This window comes from Prionailurus bengalensis, chromosome A2 (assembly GCF_016509475.1).
Source record: "Prionailurus bengalensis isolate Pbe53 chromosome A2, Fcat_Pben_1.1_paternal_pri, whole genome shotgun sequence".
NCBI lineage: Eukaryota > Metazoa > Chordata > Mammalia > Carnivora > Felidae > Prionailurus > Prionailurus bengalensis.
This window is the reverse complement of record NC_057348.1, coordinates 55,135,141-55,159,737: the sequence shown is the minus strand read 5'-3', so window position 1 is coordinate 55,159,737 and position 24,597 is coordinate 55,135,141. Positions and strand designations below refer to the sequence as shown.

Here is a 24,597-nt window from a genome sequence, read left to right as displayed (position 1 = left end):
GCCTGCTTCGGATTCTGTGTCTCCCTTTCTCTCTGTCCCTCCCCTCCTCATGCTCTGTCTCTATCTCTCAAAAACAAATAAACTTTAAAAAAATTAAAAAGAATATTCATAGCAGCATTTTCCATAAGAGTCAAAAATTGGTAACAACCTTGAAGTCCATCAGTAAAACAGATGAGTAAAAACTGGCGTATTTATGAAACGGAAGGAAATACAGCCGCTACACCAGCACAATGCATGGGTCTCAAAAACTTGACATTGAGTGACAAAAGCTGGACAGAGAAAGATACACACTAAGATTTCATTTTTTTTTAATGTTTATTTTTGAGAGAGCGTGCATGAGCACAAGTAGGAGAGGGGCAGAGAGAAAGGGAGACAGAGGATCTGAAGCAGGCTCTGTGCTAACAGCAGAGAGCCTGATGCAGGGCTCAAGTTCATGAGCCATGAGATCATGACCTGAGCCAAAGTTGGACATTTAACTAACTGGGCCACTCAGGAAACCCCAACACTAAGATTTCACTTATATCAAGTTTAAGAACAGGTGAAAACAAACTCTACCGTGTAGTCATATATACAAGGTAGCAACACCATCAAGAAAGCCAAGAGAAGAATCAAAAAGACAAGATGGTGGATACCTTAGGGTGGAGGAGGGAGGAAGATACAATTTGAGATGAACCCGAGGGGAACGTTCAAGAGGCTGGCGATATTCTATTTCTTAACCAGGGTGGTTAAAGGGTGTGGTTGATTTTCATCATTCATTACACTACACTTCCATCTTATACCCACATGTATGTTTAACGATTTTCAATGAAAGGCGGAAAAAGTGTGTCTAGTCACGCCCAGCAGAGCTGACTCCTCAGTCCAGGTTGGGGCCTTGGGATGAGCATTTTAAACATGCCTCCACTTCCACTCCCGGGGGATCCTGATTTCCAAGGTTCTGGGGCCACATCTGCTGAGGCATGTTGGGGTGGGAAGCCCAGAGAGCCAGCCCCCAACTGGCAGGCCCTGCCTCTCAAAGCGAGCTGGGCCATCACAGCTGCCGAGTGGTGAGGAGCATCTGTGTTAAGACCCCAGCGGGTCACCAGCACAGGGGCCGGTCCACAGTGGGTCCTCAGCCAAAGCTGGTGCCCTAAAGACAGGCCCTGTGAGCTGTTTGCTGTATCAGGAGTGGCTGTGGGCTCCTGGGGGTGCCTGGGTGACTCAGTTAAGAGTCCGACTTCAGCTCAGGTTGTGATGTCACAGATGGTGAGTTCAAGCCCCACGTCGGGCTCTGTGCAGACAGCTCAGAGCCTGGAGCCTGCTTCAGATTCGGTGTCTCCCTCTCTCTCTCTGCCCCTCCCCCACTCCCCTACCCTCAAAAATAAAATAAAAACATTAAAAAATTTTTTACAGATGCTACCCCGGATGCAGGGGAAACCGGGAGGGAGGGTGGGTCGGAGTTCATCAGTCACTGAGATGCCACTGCAGGGGAACTGGCAGTGTTGTGTGCCCACCCCGGACCCCAGGCCAGGCTGACAGCCCCTTAAGGAAAACAAAAAGGATGGGAGGAAGCAATTAAGGGGCTGCCATCAGGGAGGCAGCTGGCATCTGCTCAGGCATCTGCCAAGACTGTTCTGTCTCCCCAGAGCCCAGGCTGGGGGACTGGACCGGGGAACCTTCAGGCCCACCCTGTGTGTGAGGAGCCACAGAACACAGGTAGACGTGTGGATGTCATGTCTCCTTTTCAGCCAGGACAGGCTGGTGTCGACAAGTCTCCAACCCACCAGCCATCGTGGTGGGAGTGGGCTACCCTCCCCCGCGGCCCCTGATTTGTAGATCACCCCAGGGCAGTGCTGGGGACAGAAGGAGGGCAGGTCCCGGCCCATGGCCCTGAGGCTCAGGCACTGCAGCGGACAAGCTCAGATCAGCACAGCTCAGCACTGAGAGAGGGCATAACGGAATTCTGAGAGGCTTTCCTGGAGAAAAGATGCTTGGGGTGAGGTCTGCAGGATTAGTGGGAGTGAACCAGTGAAGGCCCCTTCTTCCCCCTAGGCAGACAGAGCAGCATGGGCAAGGGTCCTGAGGTGGGAATAAGAGCGAACATCCCTGAGCACTCCCACAGGGCAGGCTTTCCTGCACTAAGTCAGTTCATCCTCATGATGACACTCTGATATAGGTACTATTATTCCCATTTTACAGATGGATGAAACCAGGCCTCAGAGAGAATAAGAAACCTGCACAAGGTCATACAGCTCATAAGTAGCAGAGACTGAATTTGAATCCGCTGAGCAACACTACCTCTCATTCAGCTCGTTTTCCCCAAGGAAGCAAAGGAGGCCAGTGTGGCTGGAGCCCAGAGGGCATGGGAAGAGAGCTGTGAGGGATGTGGCTGGAGGGCCAGCAGAACCGGGCAACCGGGGAGGATGCTGAACTCGGTCCTAGCAGCAGTGGGGGGCTGCTGAAGGTCAGAGGAAGTGATGTATTTTAGAGATGCTGTCTGGCCAGGGTACAAAGAGTCGAGCAACACAGGACTATCAAAAGCACCCCACTAGTTGCTCAGCATTTACTGAGCACCTCAAGGCACCACAATATTCTCTCCAGATGGTGTGGTCCACTTTGGCTCCCCATTAGACAGCAAGGACATCTCAAATACAAACACACTAACTTTACTAACTCTGGTGAACATGAGGAAGTGCTTTCTGGCATACGCCCCGAAGACCCCATTTAAACCTTTGATTAATTCCCCACAAAGTGTAGTTAAGCCACTGCCACATTGTTCTATTGCCATTTTCTGCTTTATTGAGGTCGATTTCATTGAGATCAAGTCTTTTCCTAACTAAGATTTGTAATGAAGATTTCACTCATCACTTCCTTTGTGAATAGCACATATTACAGCCTGTGGGCCACTGTCACCAGGGATTTCCCATTCTGGCCGTGACTCCTCTCAACCCAGATTCTCTCAGGTCAGATTTTTGTAGATCTTAGTGTTGGCATGGGGATTTGATTCTTCTGTCAATTTTTAGGTCAATAACTATTCTTACCGTGCACAATTTTAGCCGATGTCAGTTTTATTTTGTGTTGATTATTTCTACCAGTGATGTTCATGACGGATTAGATCAAGAGGCAAATGGTCTGCGTTTTTCTTAGGAGATCTGTGAAAAATTGAAACATGTTTGTAACCAAAAAAAAAAGACGACTAAAGAGAGACAGAGAGATCCAGAGACAGACAGGCTGACAGGGACAGAAAGACACAGAGACAGGGATGCCTGGGTAGCTCAGTTGGTTGGGCATCTGACTCTTGATTTTGGCTCAGGTCATGGTTTCCCAGTTTGTGAGTTCAAGCCCTGCACGGGGTTCTGTGCTGACAGTGCAAAGCCTTCTGGGGATGCTCTCTCTCTCTCTCTCCCTCTCTCTCTCAAAGTAAATAAATAAACTTAAAAAAAAAAAGACAGAGACAAAGACAGAGAGATCTGGACAAGGAGAGAGACCCATGAACTCCCAACCACTCAGCAGAGTCAAAAATGTCAATATCCAGACTGGTAGGCCCTGTCTCCTCTCCAGTCAAAGTCTGGACATTCTCACCTCTGGGCTGTTGTTCTGGCCCAGAAGGCCCTTCCCTTCTTGACATTCACCTCAGGGCTTGTCCATTCCATTACTCAGGAAAGCTTTATCAAAATAAAACAAAAAATCATTCGGAATACATCTCAGCAGACAGGACGTCTGGACAGATACTGACCAGTTAACAACACCCCAGGCCCAAGTAAAACCAGTCCCAGCCCTTAGGCCGGAGCCAGAGAAATCCCAGCAAAAGGAGAACAGCCAATGTGGCAGAGGGGGTGTGGGCACTGGGGCAGGCTGGGTTCAAATTCTGACTATCTCTTGTCAGTTTTGCCACCTCAGGTCTCAGCTGCTGCCTCTGAGAACTGGTGATAAAAACCCAGCTTGCAAGGGTGCATGTGAGGCTGGGGCTCCAAGCGGGACGTACCTAATGGGTCCCTCTGCCCCTTTGTCCCTCAATCCCTCAGTGGCCCCCATGCTGCTGGGCTGACTAAGGATGAGGCAGTTGCTCTCAGCTCTGACTATCTGCAACAGAGCAATGGCCCCATCCTCACCCTGGGGCCTGTGGGGTGAAGACAGTCTGAGCTTGGGGTCCCTCCTGGCTCAGGCTTCAGGCTGGTGAGCAGCCCTTCTAGAAGGCAGGGCTGGACCCTGCGCTGGTTTGGACTGTTCTCTTGCTTGCTGTCTCCAATCCATCATGAGTGGTTGTATGAGGTCACGTGTTAAAAAAACAAAAGTCTCTGAGGCTGAGTCAGCAGGAAAGAGCATGGCCATCCATTAGCAATATCCACCATGGCCTTGGGCTGGACAGCATGTCTTTTGTTTTCTGTATCTTTAACTGGTGCCGAGCAACGACCAGGAGCACAGAGGACTGGGTTGGAGATTCAGCTACACCACTCCACGCTGGTATCCTCGGACAAATCATGTTACCTCCCTGAGCCTCAGTCTTTCACCTGGGAAATGGGGACAATATTATGATTTATTTCACAGGATTGTTGTCAGGATTAAGTGAAATGGTGTATATGTAGGTATCAGTAAAAGTTTATGAATTAATGCGGGGTTTTCTTCTTTCTTCTTTCTTAGCTGTGTCACTAGCAAGGTAAAAGAGCTTTGAGCTGGACTGGTTTTGTGTACTAAGTGACCCAGGTCAGCTGCTTTCTCTGACCCTCGATTTCCTTATCCATAAAATGGGCCTATTTCTTGTAAAATGTTGAACATGTACTCAACAACCCAGTATCCCACACTTAGTGAATGAGCCCAGAGAAATGGAAACACGTTCACACAATCACTTGTACATGGGTCACAGCAGCCCCAAACTAGAATCCACCCAAACGCCCACATACAAGAGACTGGATAAAGACACGGGGGTATACCCACTCCCTGGATACACTCAGCAAGAAAAAGAACAAGGTACGGACACATACAACAGCCTGGATGGATCTTAAAATATGATGAATGTGCTGAACACATGTGAGACAAAAACTGTATACTATATGATTCCATTTATACAAAACTTCAAAAAAAGGACAAATCTAAGTTATAGTGACAAAAAGCAGATCCTGCCTGGGTCTGGCAAGAACAGAGGATGACAGGAACTATTTGAGAAGGGCACAAGAAAACTCTGGGGGGGTGATGGGAATGCTCTAATTATACCTGTGTAATTATCTATGTGTACAATTGTGTTTAATTGTGGTGGTGGTTACACAGGTACATACCTCTGTCAAAACGTATCAAACCATACACGGAAAATGCATGTACTTTACTGTGTGTAAGTTATCCTTGATAAAGTTACTATTTTTTTAAATGTTCCTGAGACAATATTCTTGAAAACTTCCCAGAGCTGGTCTGTGATGAGTTATCACATACCAATGGGCATGCAGGAACTCTGTCAGACTGGAGACTACTTTACAGGTGGAAAGGACTGTGGTTATTTCTATGGGTGGTACAGAAAACAAGATCCAGGTTCTGTTGGGATTCCTCTCCCTGCCCCCCATGAAAGTAAGAATACCACAGCTCTGGCATGGCTGACCTGGGCTGGAACCCAGCCTCCTACCCTCACCAACCCCGCTGTCCAACCTGGGGCAAAGCAGTACTTTCCCTCCTGGAGTCTCAGTTTCCGCAAAACTCTTCACCCTGGGCTGAACACCAGGCATGCCATCGGCCCTCATCAAATATGACTTCTCCAGGATCCCACTGACTGGGAGACCAGTGCCAAGAAGGGAGCAGCTCCCGGGGACTCACGGCTCTGGAATGGCAGAGGCATCCGGAACCCCAAGATCTTCCACCCATTCCTCTGGGTTGTGGTCTGTGCCAGCCTGGGAAGCGGAGGGCTCGTCCATGTGTATGTAACAGTTTCCTCTGTTGTTAATTACGGTGATTCTCTCATCAGTGACTGGCATGCCCCTCCTTTCAGCACAGTGGCTGGTGGCCAAATCACCTCATGTCAGGGCACTTGGAGAGCTTCTGACTCCACCACGAAACTTCATGCTGGATGCAGGAACTGCCTCCCCACCAGCCTGGGGATCTTCTAGGGAGGACTGCCTCCCTACCAGCCCAGGGGACCCAGGGGGAGGACTGCCTCCTCACTAGCCTGGGGATGCTGCAGGACAGAGGCTTGGTCTGGCCACCCCTGCAGTCCAGCACCTAGAGCAGATGGCTGAGCCAACACTGTATGATAGGGACTGAAAACCACACCCAAGGTCCTGGTGGCCCCAGAGGGTTCTCCTCCCTGTGCTGAGGCCATGTAGCCTCTCCTGTCCTTCCCTGAATGGTTCTCCTAGCCTTAGGTGGGAAGGGGACAAACACACTTTTACATTATCATATAATACTAACTTAAATAAACACCTTTGTTGCTCTGTGACAACTTGGCTAGGCTATGGTGCCCAGTTGTTTGGTCAAACACCAGGATAGAAGTTGCTATGAAGGTATTTTGTAGATATGAATACCACTCACAATCAGTTGACTCTGAGTGAAGCAGATTACTCTCCATACTGTGGGTGGGCCTCACCCAATCAGTTGAAGGACTTAAGAGCAAAGACAGAGGTTCTCCCAAGAAAAAAACAGAATTCTGCCTCAAGATTGCAGAACAGAAACCCTTCTTGAGTTTCCAGCCTACCCGAGCTACACCACAGATTTACACAAGCCAGCTCCACAATCATGTGAGCCAATTCTTAAAAAATCTTTCAATAGATAGATAAATGGATAGATGGATAGATAGACAGATAGATCTCCTATTGGGTCTGTTTTTCTGGAGACACCTGACTGATAAATTCTGAGCCCTCTCTCCTCATACAAGTGAACTGAGGCCCCCATAGTGGACATTGGTTGTTTCTACCCATTCAACATCCAGACCTCCTTCTTCTGGTAACAACACTCTGATTTTGTTCTGGGGAGACCCCCTCCTCCACTGTCCATGTACTTCACAGGGCTGACCTTGCTTCCAAGGTGGGCAGAGCCAGGTTTAGCCAATCAGAGCAGTCCACTCTCTAGGCTACAGTGACTGACTAAGGAACACACATGTGACCCAATACTGTCCAATGGGACACAGCCCCAGGACTTTTGCTGGAGCCATCTGTACATTCTTTCCCCACCAGAATGTAGAATGATATGAGTCTGGAGCAAAGCCAGCAGAACAGAGAAAAGACAGGAAAGGAATGGAAAGATCAAGCTGTGACATCATCCTTTGAGCCCCTGGATTTAGCCCTTCCTGAAGCTGATGTGAGCATTTAAGGTTTCTTCCTGGCTTAGGCTAGTGGGGGTTGGGTTTCCGTACTTTGTAACCTGGTAACACCTCCTGCAGCAGCCTTGAGAGAGCCTGGCTTCTGTTTTGGACATTGGTGTGCAAGCCTGGAAGCAAAGCTGATGAGCAGGGCAACACAGAAAAGGCTGTGAAGGGGAAGGAGAAGGAGTGGGAGAAGGGACCCAGCACTGGGGCTTCCAGGGAGACAGGCTGGAAGAGAGAGAGGATGGCCGGGTGAATGTGACTCCATGTTACTCTTTGGGGTGTGATATAAGCTGGTCCCCATCCCTCCAGGGAATCTTTAGTAAAGTGACATTTACACTCCCACTCTCAGTGCACGAAAGTCCTGCTGTTCCTCCTCCACGCAAACACTCAGTATTGTCAGCCTTTTTAATGTCAACCCTTCTGCTGGGTATCTCCCTGTGGTTTTAATCTCCATTTCCCTCTGTGATATGATGTTGAACACCTTTTCATATGTTTACAGGTCATTTGGATCTTCTTCATGAAGCACTTATTCAAGTCTCTTGTCCAATTTGCTACTGGGTTGTCTGGGGTTTTTTTCTTGTTGATTTATAAGAGCTCTTTATATATTCAAGATATGAGCCCTTTGTTGACTGTATATGCTAAATATGGCTGCAAGTTGGGCACAGAGACCACAGGCTACTCATGGGACTTAGGCTTATTTGGAATGGGTCTTTGGACAAGTCATGAAACCCTTCCATACTGGATGTTTTAGGAACCTGACCCTCCCATCTGGATTACATGGAGTATTTGAGCAGTCCAGGGAGAGCAAGAAAGCAGGAGGGTGGCGGGAAGGAGTTCCCGCCAAGAATTTGCCCTGTGCCAAGACCTGTGCCAGACGTGTCACCCACCTGCTTCATCTCACTGTGCCTGCAGCCCCGGCCTTCCCCGAACATGCCAGACTTGTGTGCACCTCAGGGCCATTGCATGTGCCATTCCCTCTGCCTGTGCAGTTCTTGGCAGAGCTGGCTCCTTCTCCTCGTTCAAGTATATGCTCAAACGTCACCTCCCCAGAGAGGCCCTCCCTGAGTACTGCGACTGAGAGAGCTTCTCCACCATCTCTGTGCCCTGACTCTACTTCATTGGTTTTCATTCTACAACCTGCTGTTAGGGTGCACATCTACTTGCCAACATGGTGCTTGGCTGGTGCGCACACTGGAACGTCCATTAGGACAAGGTCTTATTGTCCTAACGGTATCCCCTTATTGTCCTAATGGTATCCCCAAGGGCCGAAGGCAGTTCCTGGCACATAGCAGCTGCTCAGTAAACATTTTGTCAGGCGAATGAAAGAACAAGCCTCACAATAACCTTGTCAGGTAAATACCAACGCTGTGCCCATTTCACAGATGAAGACAAAAGACTCAGAGAAGTGAGACAACTTGTCCAAGGTCTCTGAAAAAATGGCAGAGCAGGGATGGAACCTGGTCCTTCTGACTCCATGGGCTGCCCCTGCTCTCCTGCCCTACTCATGGAGTCACAGTCGCCCAGCCACCCTCTCTTCTCTTCTTTCAGTTCTGGGGATGGCAGTTCCATGCATTGTTACTCTGTCTTATTACTGGGTTTCCTGGGCCCCAGATGAGCTGGGTCAGGGGCGCAGGGGAGGACGGACTGTAGCAGGGACGATGTGGAGGCTGGGACCCGTGCCAAGGCACCAGTGCATGAACTGGAAAAAAGTAGGCCCTCCAAAGTGGTCAAGCCATCTCCAGAGAGGTCCTGAGCGTCCCCTGGTCCAACTCCCACACAGAACAGGAACCAGTCTGGTGGCATCCTTGATAGAGAGCTGGCTATCTCCTGGGACAGTCCAGTCCAGTCCTGCCCTGCTCCAGGGAAGCAAAAGGTGTTGGCTGGGAGGTCTGGAGGAGAAGGCCAGCACCTCCAAAATGAGGAACTCTGGGTGCTGCTGGATATGGGACAGAAAATTAGGTTAAAGAAGGAATAATCAGCTCATTAACCCCCTTGCCAGACTCCACACACACACCCACAGAGCCTGCTTCAGAGCCACACGGCCGACTGTCTCTGCCTGCCTGGATCCGGGTGGGGCACTACGAGCGAAATATTTTATTTATGTGTCGTGCATATTTATTAGAAAGAGGTAAATAAATTAGCTGCCTGCCATCTGCAACCACCAGCCTACAATACGTTTCTTCCCTCCTCTGCTGCCTCGGGAGGGGCCCAACCAGCCAAGCCCTGGGACTATAAAAGAAAGGGCTCCTTTTTTTGGTATGATTTTCTCCAGGGCTTGAGCAGCTCTAGAACTATAATCTTCTTATGAAAATGGGATACTGGGGACTGTTATAGGCCACTTACTAGTAGCAGGTTCCCTCCACCTAGCAAGCCTGGGAGATGGGCATATTACCATGCTCATTTTGTAGATGAAGATACGGAGGCTCAGACATATTAGGTCGCTTGCCTAGGCTCACACAGCAAGTGAATGGAGAGGTTGAGCTAAAGCCGGAGGAGCCCCAAAGACTTCGACAGTGTGCGGGGAGAAAGGCCAGACCAGGAGGTAACTACATTCCCAGCGCTGGTGCCAGTTGCCCTGGGGTCCACACTGGTCCCTTAACTTTCCTGACGCCTCTCTGCTAAATGGGAAAGTAAAACACAACAGGTCAGGCTCCACATGGGGCTGTGTGGCTACTCCATCCTGAGTAGCCTTCCAGCCCACCATGGAAGCTCCTGACTCCACTGCTAAAAGGGCCAGACAGACTTCACCCCTGCCCCAGTCACTGTGTGACTCTGGGAACACCAGAGAACCTCTCAGAGCCTCAATTTTCTCTTCTGTAAAATGGAAAAGCAACTGGGCAGGGGAGGACGCAGGCTATGAGAAAGAGGATTTCCCAAGTGTGGAAAGGCTTGTAAAATGCAGGTCTGGTGGGATACGGGCAGGAGGGTAGGGTCCAGGATCTTGGGGGAGGAGGGAACCCAGGATGGCAAATGGTGCTGCAGAGCCCAGAGAGGGGCCATGACTTGCCCAGGGTCACACGGCAATCATCGCCACCAGGAACCTCAGACCATCTGCCGCCCAGGCTGCGGAGACAGAGCCCAGAGCACTGAGCCCAGCACCGCCCAAGCTCAGCCTAGATCTGAATCTTTTATGAAGCATCATAAATCTCCCTGGAATCGCTCCTGCCCAAGCCCGCAAGCCTTCCCTAACTGCCTCACTGCCTCTGCCTCCCTGCAGTGCCTTTTCATTAAATTAAGTGCAGAATCCGATGCAATTGCTCTTGATTTTCCCATAGGGGCCACCGGCCACCTCCCTCCAGGGAGCTTGAAGGTCCAGAGCCGCTGCAGAGGGCTCACCCACCCACTTCATACAAACTTTATAGAGGTTTCTAGATAAAATATTATTTTTTAAGATGTTTAATTTAGTATCTTTGGAGCTGACCTTAATAAGCCCCCACAAGGTGCCAGCAAAACCTCCCAATAGCCCCAGGAGGCAGAATCTGCCCATTTCACACAGATGGATAGTTCAGAGCAAACACAGGCCCACCAGACCCCCACTTCTGGGGCCAAGTGAGGCGTGGGACTATGATGTGCAGAAGGAACAGGTGTGAGCTGCAGCAAGGGGACAGGTCAGACTTGAAGGAGGCCAGGCAGCAGCCCCGGTGCACTCTGGGACAAGCAAGTCTTACAACTTGACTTCCTTCACGAAGAGGGAACAACAATAAGAGCAGCTAACCCAACCAGGCACCTACTGTGCGCCAGGCACTGCGGAGGTTTCCCATGACTCTCAGAGGAGACCCGAACACCTTCCTTCCACCAGCCGGGCCTGCCAGCCCCACTCGTGCTCCCCCCATGACACTGCAGCCACACTGGCCTCCGTTCCTCAAACATTCAGAATGTGCCCAGGGCCTCTGCCCCTGCTGTTCCTTCCACCTGGAGTCCTCCTCTCCCAGGCATTCCCTTGGCTGGTCCCAGAACAAATGTCACCTCCTCCAGGAGGTCCTCCCTGACCACCTATCACCCTCTTTCATCTCATCCCCTTTTCCTGTCTCCTTATCCCCTTTTCTTGTCTTGTCTCCACCTGTTTACGACTTATCTCCCCTGTTCCATAAAGACAAAGACTCTGTCTCATTTACTACTGTATCTCAGCACTTAGAACAGTGGCTAGCACATGGTAGGTCATAGTTAAACAACCACAGAGTGAAAGAAGAAAGGAAGGCATCCGCCAACACAGGGTCTGAGTGTCAGGACCAGGACACAAGCAGGAGGGAGGCAGCAAATGTCTGGGATGTGGGCAAGATGACAGCCCTCCCCTCCCCACTGGAGGTTGGGTCCCTGCATTGAAGGTGCTGGGCAGGGGGAGCGGGGGTGGGGGGAGGATTTGGGGAAGGAGCTGGCTTCCCAGAGGGAGTGGGGAAGCCTGGTGGGATATGGAGAAGGTGAAATGGCCTAGAACATAAGGAATAGCAACACTCCAGGAGATTACATGGCCATTAAAAATGACAAGTGTAAGAAATAACATCTGCAGGGGGAGAAAGCCCATGCAGAATTACATCAAGGCTGATGACAACCCCAGGAAAGCGGACTCTTACAGCAACCTTCTTTGTAACAGCAAAATGCTGGAAACAACCTTATTATCCAACCATGGGCGAGCAGGTAAATAAAATCTGCCTGGTACAGACACCCCATGTGGCATTCTGCAGCTGATCCTACAAAACTAAGCAAAGAAAAAAAACATAAAATGGTATATGTCATATGATCTTAATGACAGTAGACAGTGGGAAAAAAGACTGGAAGGAAATGCAGGAAAGTTGTCTCTGAATGGTGGGTTGATGGAGGATGATTTTAGTTTTCTTCCTGGTTTTTTATCTTTCCAAAATGGTCTATATTTAACAATAATTGCATACTCCATCAGAGAGAAAGTAACTTAGTATAAAAGGATACTCTTTTTTTAATGTTTATTTTTGAGAGAGAGAGAGAGAGAGAGAGAGAGAGAGTGTGTGTGTGTGTGTGTGTGTGTGTAGGCAGGGGAGGGCAGAGAGAGGGGGTGACAGAGAATCTGAAGCAGGCTCCAGGCTCCGAGCTGTCAGCACAGAGCCCGACCGACGCGGAGCTGGAACTCATTGACCGTGAATCATGACCTGAGCCGAAGCTGGATGTTCAACCGACTGAGCCACGCAGGTGCCCTAAGGATACTTTTTTTTAATGACAGCAAGAGGCCAGAAAAGTATGTACATGACATGTTAGTGCTGTAGTATGGAGAAAGGGGGACATTGCAATGTGTTTTTTTTTTTTTAACTGGTATTGCTGTGTTTAATTATTTAAAATGGTTTAAATACCCAATGAACATTCTATACGTCTTTTTTTTTTTTTTTAACATTTATTTATTTTTGAGACAGAGAGAGACAGAGCATGAATGGGGGAGGGTCAGAGAGAGGGAGACACAGAATCTGAAACAGGCTCCAGGCTCTGAGCTGTCAGCACAGAGCCCGACACGGGGCTCGAACTCACGGACCGCGAGATCATGACCTGAGCCGAAGTCGGCTGCTTAACCGACTGAGCCACCCAGGCGCCCCCTTATTTTTTTTAATGGGAGACAGAAAAAGGAAGAACTGTGAAAATGGTCAATAGGAGGGCTGAGAAAAGAATCCCAGCTCAGGCACAAAATGGGGCAAATCCGTTCTCTTCTCTGGGCCTCAGTCTCATGGTCTGTAAAATGATGTTCACCACCCTTGTCCCCCACTGTTGTTGTGGAGTCCAGGCCTTGACAGAAAAGGGTGCACCTGTGCCCAGCACTTAGTAGGTGCTCAGTACATATTGCCCTCGGCCCTGCAAGCAAGGGAGACCCCAGCCCAGGATCCCAGGGTCCTTCCAACAACTATAGTCTAGCAGGTGGGCAGGGCATGGTCCCCAAATCCTCCTGGTCTTGCACCCCCTTTGTGTAAAAACGTCTGTGCATTCCTCTGCAATAACACACATGTATTATTTATGACTTACCCACGTGTTACCATATCTGTATATCACTCACATTATAAACACAGACAAAAGCAGGGAAAATGAAAATGTGATAGAAAACAAACGTAAGCTAAAGCTCTTCATATTTTTTCCCAGCCTCTTCCTCAAGAGGCTGTCCTGGGTGTGGCACCCACACCCAACTCTGGAGACCACCAGCGGAGTCTCTGAGCTCCTAGACGGCAGGGACCACTGAGGTCTTGGTCAGCACAGACTGCCAGCAAGCGGCCAGCACTCAGTCAGAGGGAGGTCTGTGGTTTGGGCTGGTTTATCTTTGAAAGAAGCAGAACAGCAGAAAGCAAACCACTCAAACCAGAGTCTGACCCCGCGGGTCTGGGGAAACCCTGGCCTCTCATGGGACCCGGGCTTTCTGTCTCTCTGGACACAGTCTCTCCACCTAAGCTGGGAAGCTGGACAAAGTGGCCTCTGAGGGAGGGTCCTCTCTGCTGTCCTCAGACAAGCTTGAGCTCCTTCCCACCCACCCATGTGAGGCAGGTGGCCTCTCCTGGGAGGCCACAGTGATTTACACCCTCCTGGGTCCCAGCCTCACCATAAAATACAGCTGTCCCCCTGCCTGTCCCCCAGGACTCCTGCCAACCAGAGCCAGCCGCCCATAAACCCCCAGACATAAATCTGGAGGCCCAGTCCCATCAGCACAGAAGGCAAGCAGTAAATTTGAGGCTCCTGGGTCTCTGGCAGCGAAGCTTCCTGGGAGAATTCATTTTTCTCCCTAGGATAAATTACCCTCACTGGACTAGAGAAGGGAAGCATTTGTTCATACAGTTGAAAAATGGTTGCTCAAAGGGCACCCTTCTATGAGGTTCCCCAGCTGGGCTGCCAGCTCCCAGGGCCATCCATCTGGGGGCCTCCAGGACAGGGGCCTCTTAGCAGATCTCTCACACTCAGCCCCCTAAAATCCACCCCTGCATGCCCCTCCCCCCTCAGCTCAGTGAAAGGCACTAGCATAACCCCCCAGGCCAGGAGGAATCCCTGAGTGTCATCCAGGCCTGGCCCTCCACATCTGTCCACTGCCACATCTGGCCCATTCTGTTGCCTATGTCCCCCTGCTTACAACCTCATCCCTGTGAAGCAGACAGGCCACAGGCCAAACCAAAGCCACCGTCCAGCTCTGGGACCTTGAACCAGCAAACCCACCTCAAATCCTTTTCTCTTCTGTAAAATTACATGAATCCCAAAGGGGAGTATAAATCCGAACAGATATTTTGGAGAGCCGTGTGGCACTGGGTGCTGGGAGCAATCTGTTTCTCAACCTGGGGTCTATTGCTGCTCTTTGAAAAACACAAATGTTTTAACACTCCTCGTTATGTACAACGTATTTCACGATAAAAGAGAGAGTTGCAGACAGTATGCCGTTATTTGTGTAAAAAGAAGGGAGAGAACGTGTATGCGTAGAGCTACCAACAGGTAACGGTAGGTACCTTCAGCAGAAGGTGGAGGCGGGGCTTGGCAAATGGGAGCACAGGTTAGAGAGAGACCACTGAGATGGTTGGAGGTTTGACATCTGAACCACCCCTCCATTATTAACACCCCAGTGAACGTCTGTGTCCGTGTTGCCTTATGCATCTGTGCTAGATTCTTCCCTAGACTAGAAAATACTTGCAATACTTAGAAAAGGAATGGCTGTGTCAAAGGGTGTAAGCATTTTCCATATTGACAGATAACCCGTCAGACTGCCCTCCTATATGCTTCCCCTTCCTGCATATGTCAGCTTCTGCTTCCCCCAGGATCTCACCAACACTAGATGCTATGAATTTTTTAACTTCCCCTTCAAATTGATATTGTGCTGTTATTTCTGTGAGCATTTTCCTCATGCTAGTACAATAATCCCCTAAAATGCTGAGGTTGGCCTTCTTTTCATTCACTCTCTGGCTATTTGTGTATCTTCTAGTAACTTCCTGCTTGAATTCATGACGTTCCTCCTAGACCGTGTATCTTTTCCTATTGATTTGCAGGAGATCCTGATATACATTGGCTCTTAGTCTTCACCTGTGATGTATGTTGTAAATACCTTCCCTCCTGGGCTGTGGCTTGTCTTGGAACCTGGTCAATCGTGCCTTTCATCCTACATCACTTCCCCATTTTTATGTAGTCCAATTTTTCAATCCTTTCTTTCATGGCATCTGCTTTTGTAGCTTCTATTTCCTCATCTGATAAGGCTGATCACCTGACCATGCACGGTTATCAGGAGAAGCAAAGACAGTGTGAATAAGTACCAAGCAAGTGCTCCTAACATGGTCATTTTGGGGGTCTCTCTGCCTCACCTTGCCTCCCATCCCCCAGCAGTCAGCAGGTGCTTCCTGAACATGCCACCCTCCTGCTTTAAAACCCTTCAGCTGGGGGTACCTGGGTGACTCGGTCAGTTAAGCGTCCAACTTCAGCTAAAGTCGCTATCTCACGTTCATGAGTTCAAGCCTTGTGTTGGGCTCTCTGCTGTCAGCAAATAGCCCACTTTAGATCTGTCCTCCTCTCTCTGCCCCTCCCCTGCTCTCACTCTCTCTCTCTCTCAGAATAAATAAACTTTAAAAAATAAAGCTGCCTTCAGCAGCTTCAGCTGCCTGAAGATGATGAAGTTCAAACTCCTTTACTGGGTGAGTTCAAGGTCTCAAACACAAACACCTCCAAGGCTGAGCAAGTAAGTGAATGCATCAGTGGCCAGATGGGGAGTACGGCAAGCACACTCCCAGTCCACAAGGCACAGCAGAAATGTAAGACCGAGGTTACCAGATCCTCTGAAGAAAGCTGCAGATATCTTTCTTTTTTTAATGTCAAATTCCCCCCCCCCACACACACACACTCAAAATTTAATGACAACCAATTTTGTGTGTGTGTGTGTGCCACTGTCAGGGTCAAGCCAGACCCATTTGTGACCAGGGTGTAGCCATCTCTACCCTCACCATCTGTCTCCAGCCAGAATCGTGCCACCCTCCCCCCACACACAGCACATGCAGCCACCCTGCACAACTATGGTCACACCAGGTTTTTCTCAACTCTGTACTTTTGCACAGACCAATCTCTTGGCCTTACGTACCCTTCCCTGCGGCTTTCCTACCTGGCCACTCACACTTGCTCTGTAAAGCCCAGGTCAGAGGTCAGCACCAATGCCCCCACCCCAGGCAGAATTCCATGCCCCTTCTCTAAGTGCCTCATTGCTTGTGACTCCTGGAAACAAAATTCCAAAGAAAGCAGTCTGGGGGCAGAGAAAGAGCCCTGGCTAGGGACAAAGACATTCCTGGGGTAAAAATCCTGCTTTGTCACTTCCTAGCAGTGCATTCTTGGGCAAGTGACTTAACTTCTCTGTGCCTCAGGCTCCCAAATGTTGAGATGGCCATAACAAGGCCTAAAGGCGGTCAGCTTTCTGGGAATAGGAAGTAAAATGGTAAAAGAGAGGTACCTGGCATGGAGTAGGGGCTTAATGATGAAAGCACAGAACGAGGGGTACCTGGGTGGCTCAGTCTGTTAAGGGGCAGACTCCTGATTTCAGCTCAGGTCGGAATATCATGGTTTGTGAGATCAAGCCTCACGTTAGGCTCTGTGCTGACAGTGTGGAACCTGCTCTGGATTCTCTCTCCCTCTCTCTGCCCCTCTCCTACTTGTTCTCTCTCAATAAACAAACACTTAACAAAAAGAAATTGCAGAATGAAAAGATGTATGAAAACAAGAATAAGTATTTCCTTAGACTCCTCGAACACACAGGTGAGGCACAGTCATGCCCAGGAAGTAACTGGCCATTGCCTTCACTGTGCCAGTCACCGCCACATGAGTGCGCCCCTTTCCATAGCTGGCAGAGCCCTCCCCCATCTGTCATCTCTGGATCCCCGTGACAGCTCTCCCAGAGGCTGTTAATGCTCCCACTTTACAGAGAAGAAAAGCAAAACTCAGGCAAAGTCCCAGAGGCTGGTTTAGAGAATGGAACAAGGCAAGGACTGCCTACCAGGCAGGGAGAAGCTGTTCAGCTCAACAGGGGTCCCCGAGTTCAACATCCTCGTCACCAGGCCATTGAGAGTGAAGGATGCAAACACGGTCAGCCCAGGGCCTAGTTCACATGAGGTGCACAGAAAGGCTGGTGCCTCCCCCTTCCTTTCTCTATTTCATTTTCCCACTCACTTAGTGGGCACCTACTATATGCCGGCCCCTGAGCTGGGTACTGCACACCCACAGATGGGACTGGACAGGGCTCCTGCCCCGGGACCTCTGTGTCTAGCAGAGGAGACTGATGAGTAAGCATAGTTATGCTCCCACAGGAAAGAGGCTAGGACAGAAACATGGTGGGAGAGACGAATTCTGCCATGTCAGGAGGAGGGGGACGGCAGGAAGCTGCTCCTTGGTCTGGCCTGAGGTTGGAGCCGAAGGAAGCAGTACTTTGCTGGGTGAAGAAGTTGGCAGAGGAGAGGCACTCCAGGCATAGAGGCAGCCTAAGCAAAGGTTCAGACATGGGGCAGAACAAGGTCTGTGCATGACTAAGGAGGGAAGAAAGGTTACCGCAGCCAAATGGCAAAGAGCCTTGAATATGAGAGGCCTCTAACTCCAAAGGGAGGTCCTGCTTGACCCTCAGAGTCTGTCTGAATTGGTGTTTAACATTTTTAAATTGGTAGGTGGCATGTAAAACTCTGAGTTTTTAGCTTCCCTAGAAAAATCAGGTCTGGCTTGCTGAGCCCAAGCTCCTATAAAGTCTACACTCTGTCCCCCAGACCCAATTCACTCCCTTCATCTGCAAATATTTACTGAGCAATTGCCAGGCAAGGTACTGGTTACTGGGGATAAAATGAAGAACAAGATAGACACAGCCACAGCCCTCAGGGCACTTGCATACTAGTGGGAGAGAAGATATTACAAGGATATAATATAAGGTGAGGCAGCACAAAATGCTGGAAAGAAAAAGGAAGTTACGGGGATAAAAAGCAGCTATTTTAGATGGGATGGTCAGGGAAGGCCTCTCTGAGGAGGAGACAATTGCACAGATCTAAATGAAGTGAGTGAATTGTGTATATGCCAAAAGATCAATCCAGGAGACAGATCAGCAAGTGCAAAGGCCCTGGGGCCTTCTTCACTCATCTTTTGCGTTACTTGTCTTGCCCCTTTAGGCATTTAAGGGTGAGGCCCCTCCTGTAAGTAACAGAGCATATGAATAATGTGTAAACAGATAGAAAACATCCCCAGATGTGTGTTTCAGATAAAACACTTCTGATCCATGGTGAGGGAGACATGGGAAATAGACATGAATGAAAGGTCTGGTATGATTTGTTTCCAATAGGAAACGGGATGGCATTTTGTCTCAAGGACAAACAGGCAGAGGAGGCTCCTCATACGTGGAACGTTAAAACTTGAGCACAGTATGGAGAAACCAAGGGAGCGGGGAGGAGGGAAATCCTCATTTCCTCTTCACTACCTGTATCATCTGCCAAACCCTGTAAGGTGGGAGGCAGGAGTGGGGGAAGAGAGACTAAGAATGCTAAGTCTTCTGCAGCCTCGGAGCTCGTTGTTGTTATTGTTGTTCCTGTTGCTGTTTTTCTGTTTTATTTTGTTTTCCCAAGCCTATCTGGGCTGCTGTTTGAGGAAGTCAGGTGCAAAGGAAACACTTTGGTGGGTTTCATTTGTTTCCCAATCCCCTTCCCAAGCAAAGTTAAAGTGTGGATTCCTTGTCCTTTTACCCACAAAGTAGAAGAAAAAGATATTATTGTTCTAAAGAAGGAGAGAGGAGGAAAAAAAAAAACAGACCTACAATCTAATACCAACCTTTTCAGCTGGGGTGGGGGAGGCGATTCTGCAAACTGACATCACAGTCCATGTCACGGGACATAACTTCCGCCACTCAAAGCTCTATTTGCATTTTTAGCGATACAGGGAAATGTTGAAAATCAGCTCCAGGGTTGACACTGCAGTTATTAAAACCAAACAAAAGATCCTCTCCCAAGTCTAGCTGATTCTTCTTAAATTTATCTGGGCCCCCACTACCTGATTTAAGGCAATGAACAGATGTTTCCCAGCAGGAAGTGCATTAGCCCCAGATGCTGTCGCTTTGTTCAAGAGCTGCACACACATTCACTGGCAACCACACATACACACACACACACACACACACACACACACACAGAACTCGGGGCAACAAACATTCACAGCTCCCCTTCCGGCACTTGGCACGCCCGCATGGACCATTTGTAACCTCTGCCTGCAGTTCTGACAGAGAGATGAGCAGCGGGAGTCAGTAGCCAATCAGATCCCACCCTATCGTCTTCCTGTTGTCTCCTAGGTAACCGGCACAGGGACACATCAGCTAGCTGGGTACCACGGACACATACACACACACACACACACACACACACACACACACACACACACAAAGTCCACAATTGCAGAGATACCGGATGCGCCTGTCAGAACCCTAGACAGCTCCCCAGAGCGGCATTCAATGCCTTTGGTTCCTGCCTGTCTGGCAGCCTCAGCCCCTACAGCTTTCCCACCTCCGCTCCTTTACTCATGCCATTCCTCTGCCTGGCATGCCTCTCCCCACTGCCATCTCTACCACTCAAAACCTTGCTCATCCTCGGAGCCAGCCCAAGTCCTTGGTCAAGGCTTCCAATGGCTCCCAACACAGAATAAAATCCACACTCCTTCCCCTACAGTGATCTGGCCTTTCGTGATCTGGCTACTCCAAGTCTCCTCTCTTATCACTCCCCTCTCTCTCGCTCCTTTCTCTTCCTCCAACAGGTCAAATTGGTCCTCTCCACACTATGCCCTGCAGATCAGGCCTCTTCTTGGTACCGGTTGTTCCCGTGGCTACTAGATCTGCCTTCTGTTCTTGGCATGCCTGAGCCCTCCTGATCTTTAGTCTTAGCTCAAAAGCCACCTTTCAGAGAGCCTTTCTTTCCCTGACCACCCTTGGCTGCCCTATCTGAAGACATCCCCTCCCCTGGGACTCCCCATGGCATTGCCTACTCTGCTCGTGCGTTCTCTTCATCTCACTAATGACTCTCTAGAACTGTCCCATCCCTATTTATGTTTCCTTGTCCTCTGTCTCCCCCTCCTAGAATGTGAAGTCCCTTACAGCAGGGTCTTTCTCTTGTTCATGGCCATAGCCCCAGCCCCCAGAACAGGGCCCAATAAATACTTATCGAATGAATAAAAAGTCATTTCCTCCTCACTGCTTCTGTATTTCCCCATCTCTCTAATAAGACGAGATGACTTCTATTAACCCTCCTGGCTCACATTCCAAGAGTCCATTAGAAAGCAGAAAGGACTGGCATAAGGAGGAAAATTAATCAGGCCACACCACGGGAAGGATCTGCCAGTGGAAGACTGACCTCCACCGGGTTGCAGAGCCCCCTCCTCTGAGCAGCCTGCCCACTCAGAATTGCTGCTTTCAACTTCACGTTCCCCAAGCACTGGGCACCTTGAACTTTTGTTATCTGATGGACTGGGGGCAACTTGAAGCTGAGGACTGGCTTTCATGTTTTTGATCCCACACAGAGCCCGGGGGTGGTGAAGGGGAGGTGGGGGGGGGGAGCTCTGGAAGCATTTACTGCAGTGAATAGAAGAAAATGTGTTACTGTCTACAGGACCACAAACATTAAGGTGGAATTTCATTAGAACACAAGTCACACACGTGCACATGCACAATCACACACACACACACACACACACACACACACACACACACAAACTCAGAAGCTTCATGAAGCTGGAATCAGAGTTCCCCAATCCCAGTGGCTGCCCAGGTCTTTCTTCAACAGACATGACTACTACTTTAGGTTCCAAAAACTGCAGAGTGGTCTGGACGCATGTGCTGTGCAAGCATGGGGGGAGCATAACCACGATTTTGGCCAACCTCCTTAGGCAAGGCCAGATGGTAGATTCAAGTAGCCACGTGGCAGACACAACCTGATCGGATCCCCCAAACCCTAGGAGTGGAGAGCCTCAAGGCTCATAATCCAGAAATCTACACAGAGTCCTGAGTTCTCCACTGACTCATGCACCAGATTATTTCCCCAAATATGAAGTTAAAGTAGATGTAGAGATCAAAAAAGACCAAGAACAGGATTAGCATTTCTTGAGCACCTACTATATGCAGGTTTTATACTAGGAGACATTAACATTGATTCCTCAAGACCACCCTGCAAGATCACCCTTCCCACTTTATGGATTGAAAACAACAACCACAACTGAAACCCAGAAGGAGTAAATAGTATGCCTAAGGTCACAAAGCTGGCAAGTGGAGAGGGCCTAAGTCTGGGACACGAGTCCAGTCTCCAAGTCCACACTTCTTCCTCCAGGGCCTTAAATTATACCACAGAATAAGCAGGTAAGCCGGATTTATTCAAAATGTCCCTCCCGCTGGCTCTTCTCTGAGGATGACAGGTCTACAACCCTGTCTCTGCATATCTCTCTCTGTCACTCTTGGGCTTGACTGACCTTTCGCCATGAGCCTCTTATCAAGCTGGACCCATGTATCAAAGTCTCTCATTTGAGACCCAGCCCACAGGGACCAATGTTCCCGTGACCCAGAGAAAGCCAGGGATTTTGTCTTTTTAAAACAGTAATTTCCTGCCAGCACCGGTAGATGCATCAGCCACACTCTGATTTAGTGCTGAGCTCAAGGATCAATCTCAAGTAAGATTTTCCAAGGAAAACTCAAATGGTGGGTACCTCCTGGCATTGAGGAAAGAAGTGGCTTCCTCTCAATGGATGTGGCCAGTGGCAGGCAAAATGACTGTAGGGACCACAAGACCCACGTGCCTCATACATGTCACACGCGAGCCTCATTGACACCCACATGCATCTCAAACATGACACCCATATACCTCATGCACACCTCACACACACACCACCCACGTGCCTTACCCATACCCCCCACCCCACCCCCCACACACATACACACACAGCGTGGGGAGTGCAGATCAGGAGCAAGGGAGCAACATCCTTTCTTCAGGACATCAAAGCCCCCGCTTCCTCGCCTGCCCTGGGCTATGTGCTACGCCAGGACTGAGACCTCCTTTTATCCCCTTAGGAATCCCGTAGGATGAGCGTTAGGCCCTCCCCTTACAGATACAGAAAGTGAGCCTCAGAACAGGGGGAATGACTTGTCCAAGATCACAGAACACGCCTGGGGTTTAGCTGCCCTGTTTCCTGAAGGGCCAAGCTCACACTGAAGGGTGGTCATGGACACTGGCTCTGCAAGATTTCCTTCTTTCTTTTTTTTTAATGTTTATTTATTTTCAGAGAGAGCGCGTGAGCAGGAGAGAGGCAGAGAGAGAGAGACAGAGACAGAGACAGAGAGAAAGAGAGAATCCCAAACTGGTTGCACACTCCAACTCACTAACCATGAGATCATGACCTGAGCCGAAATTGAGAGTCAGACACTCAAGGGACTGAACCACCCAGGTGCTCCAAGATTTCCTCCTTAATCTCCTCTGTTCCTCGGGGGCAGCTCCATTGAATAGGGGCACTCCTCCAAGATCTCCTCCTTGTTGGTAGCCTTATCCAATCTTCCTCCTCCCAGGGAAGGAAACCTGGGCACCGGCTATGCCAACTCAGGTTGGATTAAGAGTGGAAGGTCTGCCCAATCCACTGGACGGAGCTATGGGCCTGCCTGGGTCTTGCCCACACCGGCTAAGGCCTGATGAGGGTCTAAACGAGACTCCACAGACTCTGCTCCCAGGCCCTCAGAACCTAGGGCCACAGTGGGGTAGAGGTTACAGATCTGACTTAACCCTGGGGACAGGGCAGGAGGAGCAGGGATGAGCTGTCACCCTCCTCTTCCCCTCCCCCACGCCCCACACAGGGTTTATGGCCAGGGCTGGAAATGGATCCTTTCCTATGAACTGAACCAGGCCCAACTCGCAGAGGGACGTAAGGGAGGCCTGGCCCACCAAAATCTTGCCGGCCATAGAGACTTAAGTTCACATCCCAGCTTTATCACCTACAGGCTGTGTGACCTTGGGCAGGTTTCCTCTCTCTGAGGCTCAGTGTCCTCACCTGTAAAGTGGAAGGAATAACAGCGCCCTCCAGAGGGGGTGGCTGTGAAGGTTAAACACAGAAGCAGATGTTAGGCTCCAGGGCGCACAGTACGCGGTACCAGTAAGTCCGCCATTAGGCCCCCGCTAAGAGGGTGGGCGACTGCCATTCCCACCTCACTCTGCCCCTGACTCAGAGTTCTATCAATTCTTGATTAGCACTGAATCCGAACTTTCCTCAGCAGAGGCAGAGCCTGGGCGCGGGTCCTTCTTCCTCTTCCCACCGCCAGGACGGTACAGACAACAGGTAAAGGGGTGGAGCAGCCCCGGAGGCGCCCCGGCGGAGGGGGCTGCGCCGCAGCGCTGCGGCAGGGCCAAGCCCGGGTCGGGGGCAGTGCGGCCGAATCTCTCCGCTACCCCGCACCCCTTCCCACCTCCAGCTTCCCCGCAACTTTGACCAACTGCAGACTGTAGGGTCGGCGCGGGGGTGCTGCCGGGCGTGCGAAGGAAAGTTGGGTCCCGGCGACTGCAGCGTTTGGAACCGAAGTCCCCCGCGGTGAGCACCGGCACCTTCTGACCCCCGACAAACTCCCTGGGAGCCGGGAGGCACGTGGTCGCGCGCCGGCCAAGGCTCGCTCCGGGAACCGGACTCGCGAGCGGGTCGGGGGCTGCGCCCTCGAGGGTTCAGAGCCTGCGCTCCAGCCTTACGCGGCCGCCCTGCCCCGGGTCCCACCTCCACGCGCCCTGCCGAGCGCCCCCGCAGGTCTGCCCGGCAGGGCTCCGCTCCGCACCGCGTGTCCTGCGGTGACCCTGCAAGCTCCGCGCCTCGGACGCGGCCGCCCGCCCTTCGCCTCCCGCGGACACTCTCCGCGAGCGCCCCCGGCCAGCTCTGCGCTGGGTCCGCCCTCCGCGCCCCGCGCCGGTGCTCACCGGCCTGGGCAGCAGCCGCGTCCTACCTTCGTCCGGCAGCCGCTGCAGGCAGAGCGCTAGGTTCCTCCGCCAGCCCCGCATCCCGGCGGCCGCCCTGCGGCCCGGCGCCTCGCCAGCCCGACCCCGGCCCCGGCCCCGGCCCCGCCCCCGCCGGGCCGGGCGGCGCAGCGCAGCGCTGGGGAGGGCCGCGGGCCCGGGGCGCGGCGGGCATGGGCGGCCGCCGAAGATCGGGGGTGTCCCGGCGGCCGCCAGGAGCTCAGCTCGGCTCGCGAGCCCGCGGCTGAGCAGCGACGCTCCCCGAGAGCGCGCGCTTTCCCCGGCGCTGGGGGCGGGGCGGGGCGGCGGGCGGGGGCGGGCGGGCGCGGCGAGCTAGGCTGGAGGAGGACCCCGCGGGGCCCGCTCGCTCTCGCCCCCGCCGCCCACTTGCCACGGCCCCCGCTGCCCCCGTTT

At 51.1% G+C, this 24,597-nt stretch overlaps 1 protein-coding gene across 2 annotated transcripts in view; it reads right to left on the bottom strand.

Moving 5' to 3' along the window:
• Positions 1–24,275, bottom strand: part of GRIP2 (glutamate receptor interacting protein 2) — a 95,895-nt gene extending 71,620 nt beyond the window's left edge. For both annotated transcript variants that reach the window (XM_043588217.1, XM_043588215.1), the window contains exon 1: positions 24,174–24,275. In XM_043588217.1, coding sequence (XP_043444152.1) covers positions 24,174–24,228 — 55 coding nt within the window. In that variant the 5' untranslated portion in view covers positions 24,229–24,275. The remainder of the gene's footprint in view (positions 1–24,173) is intronic.
• Positions 24,276–24,597: the final 322 nt, after the last annotated feature.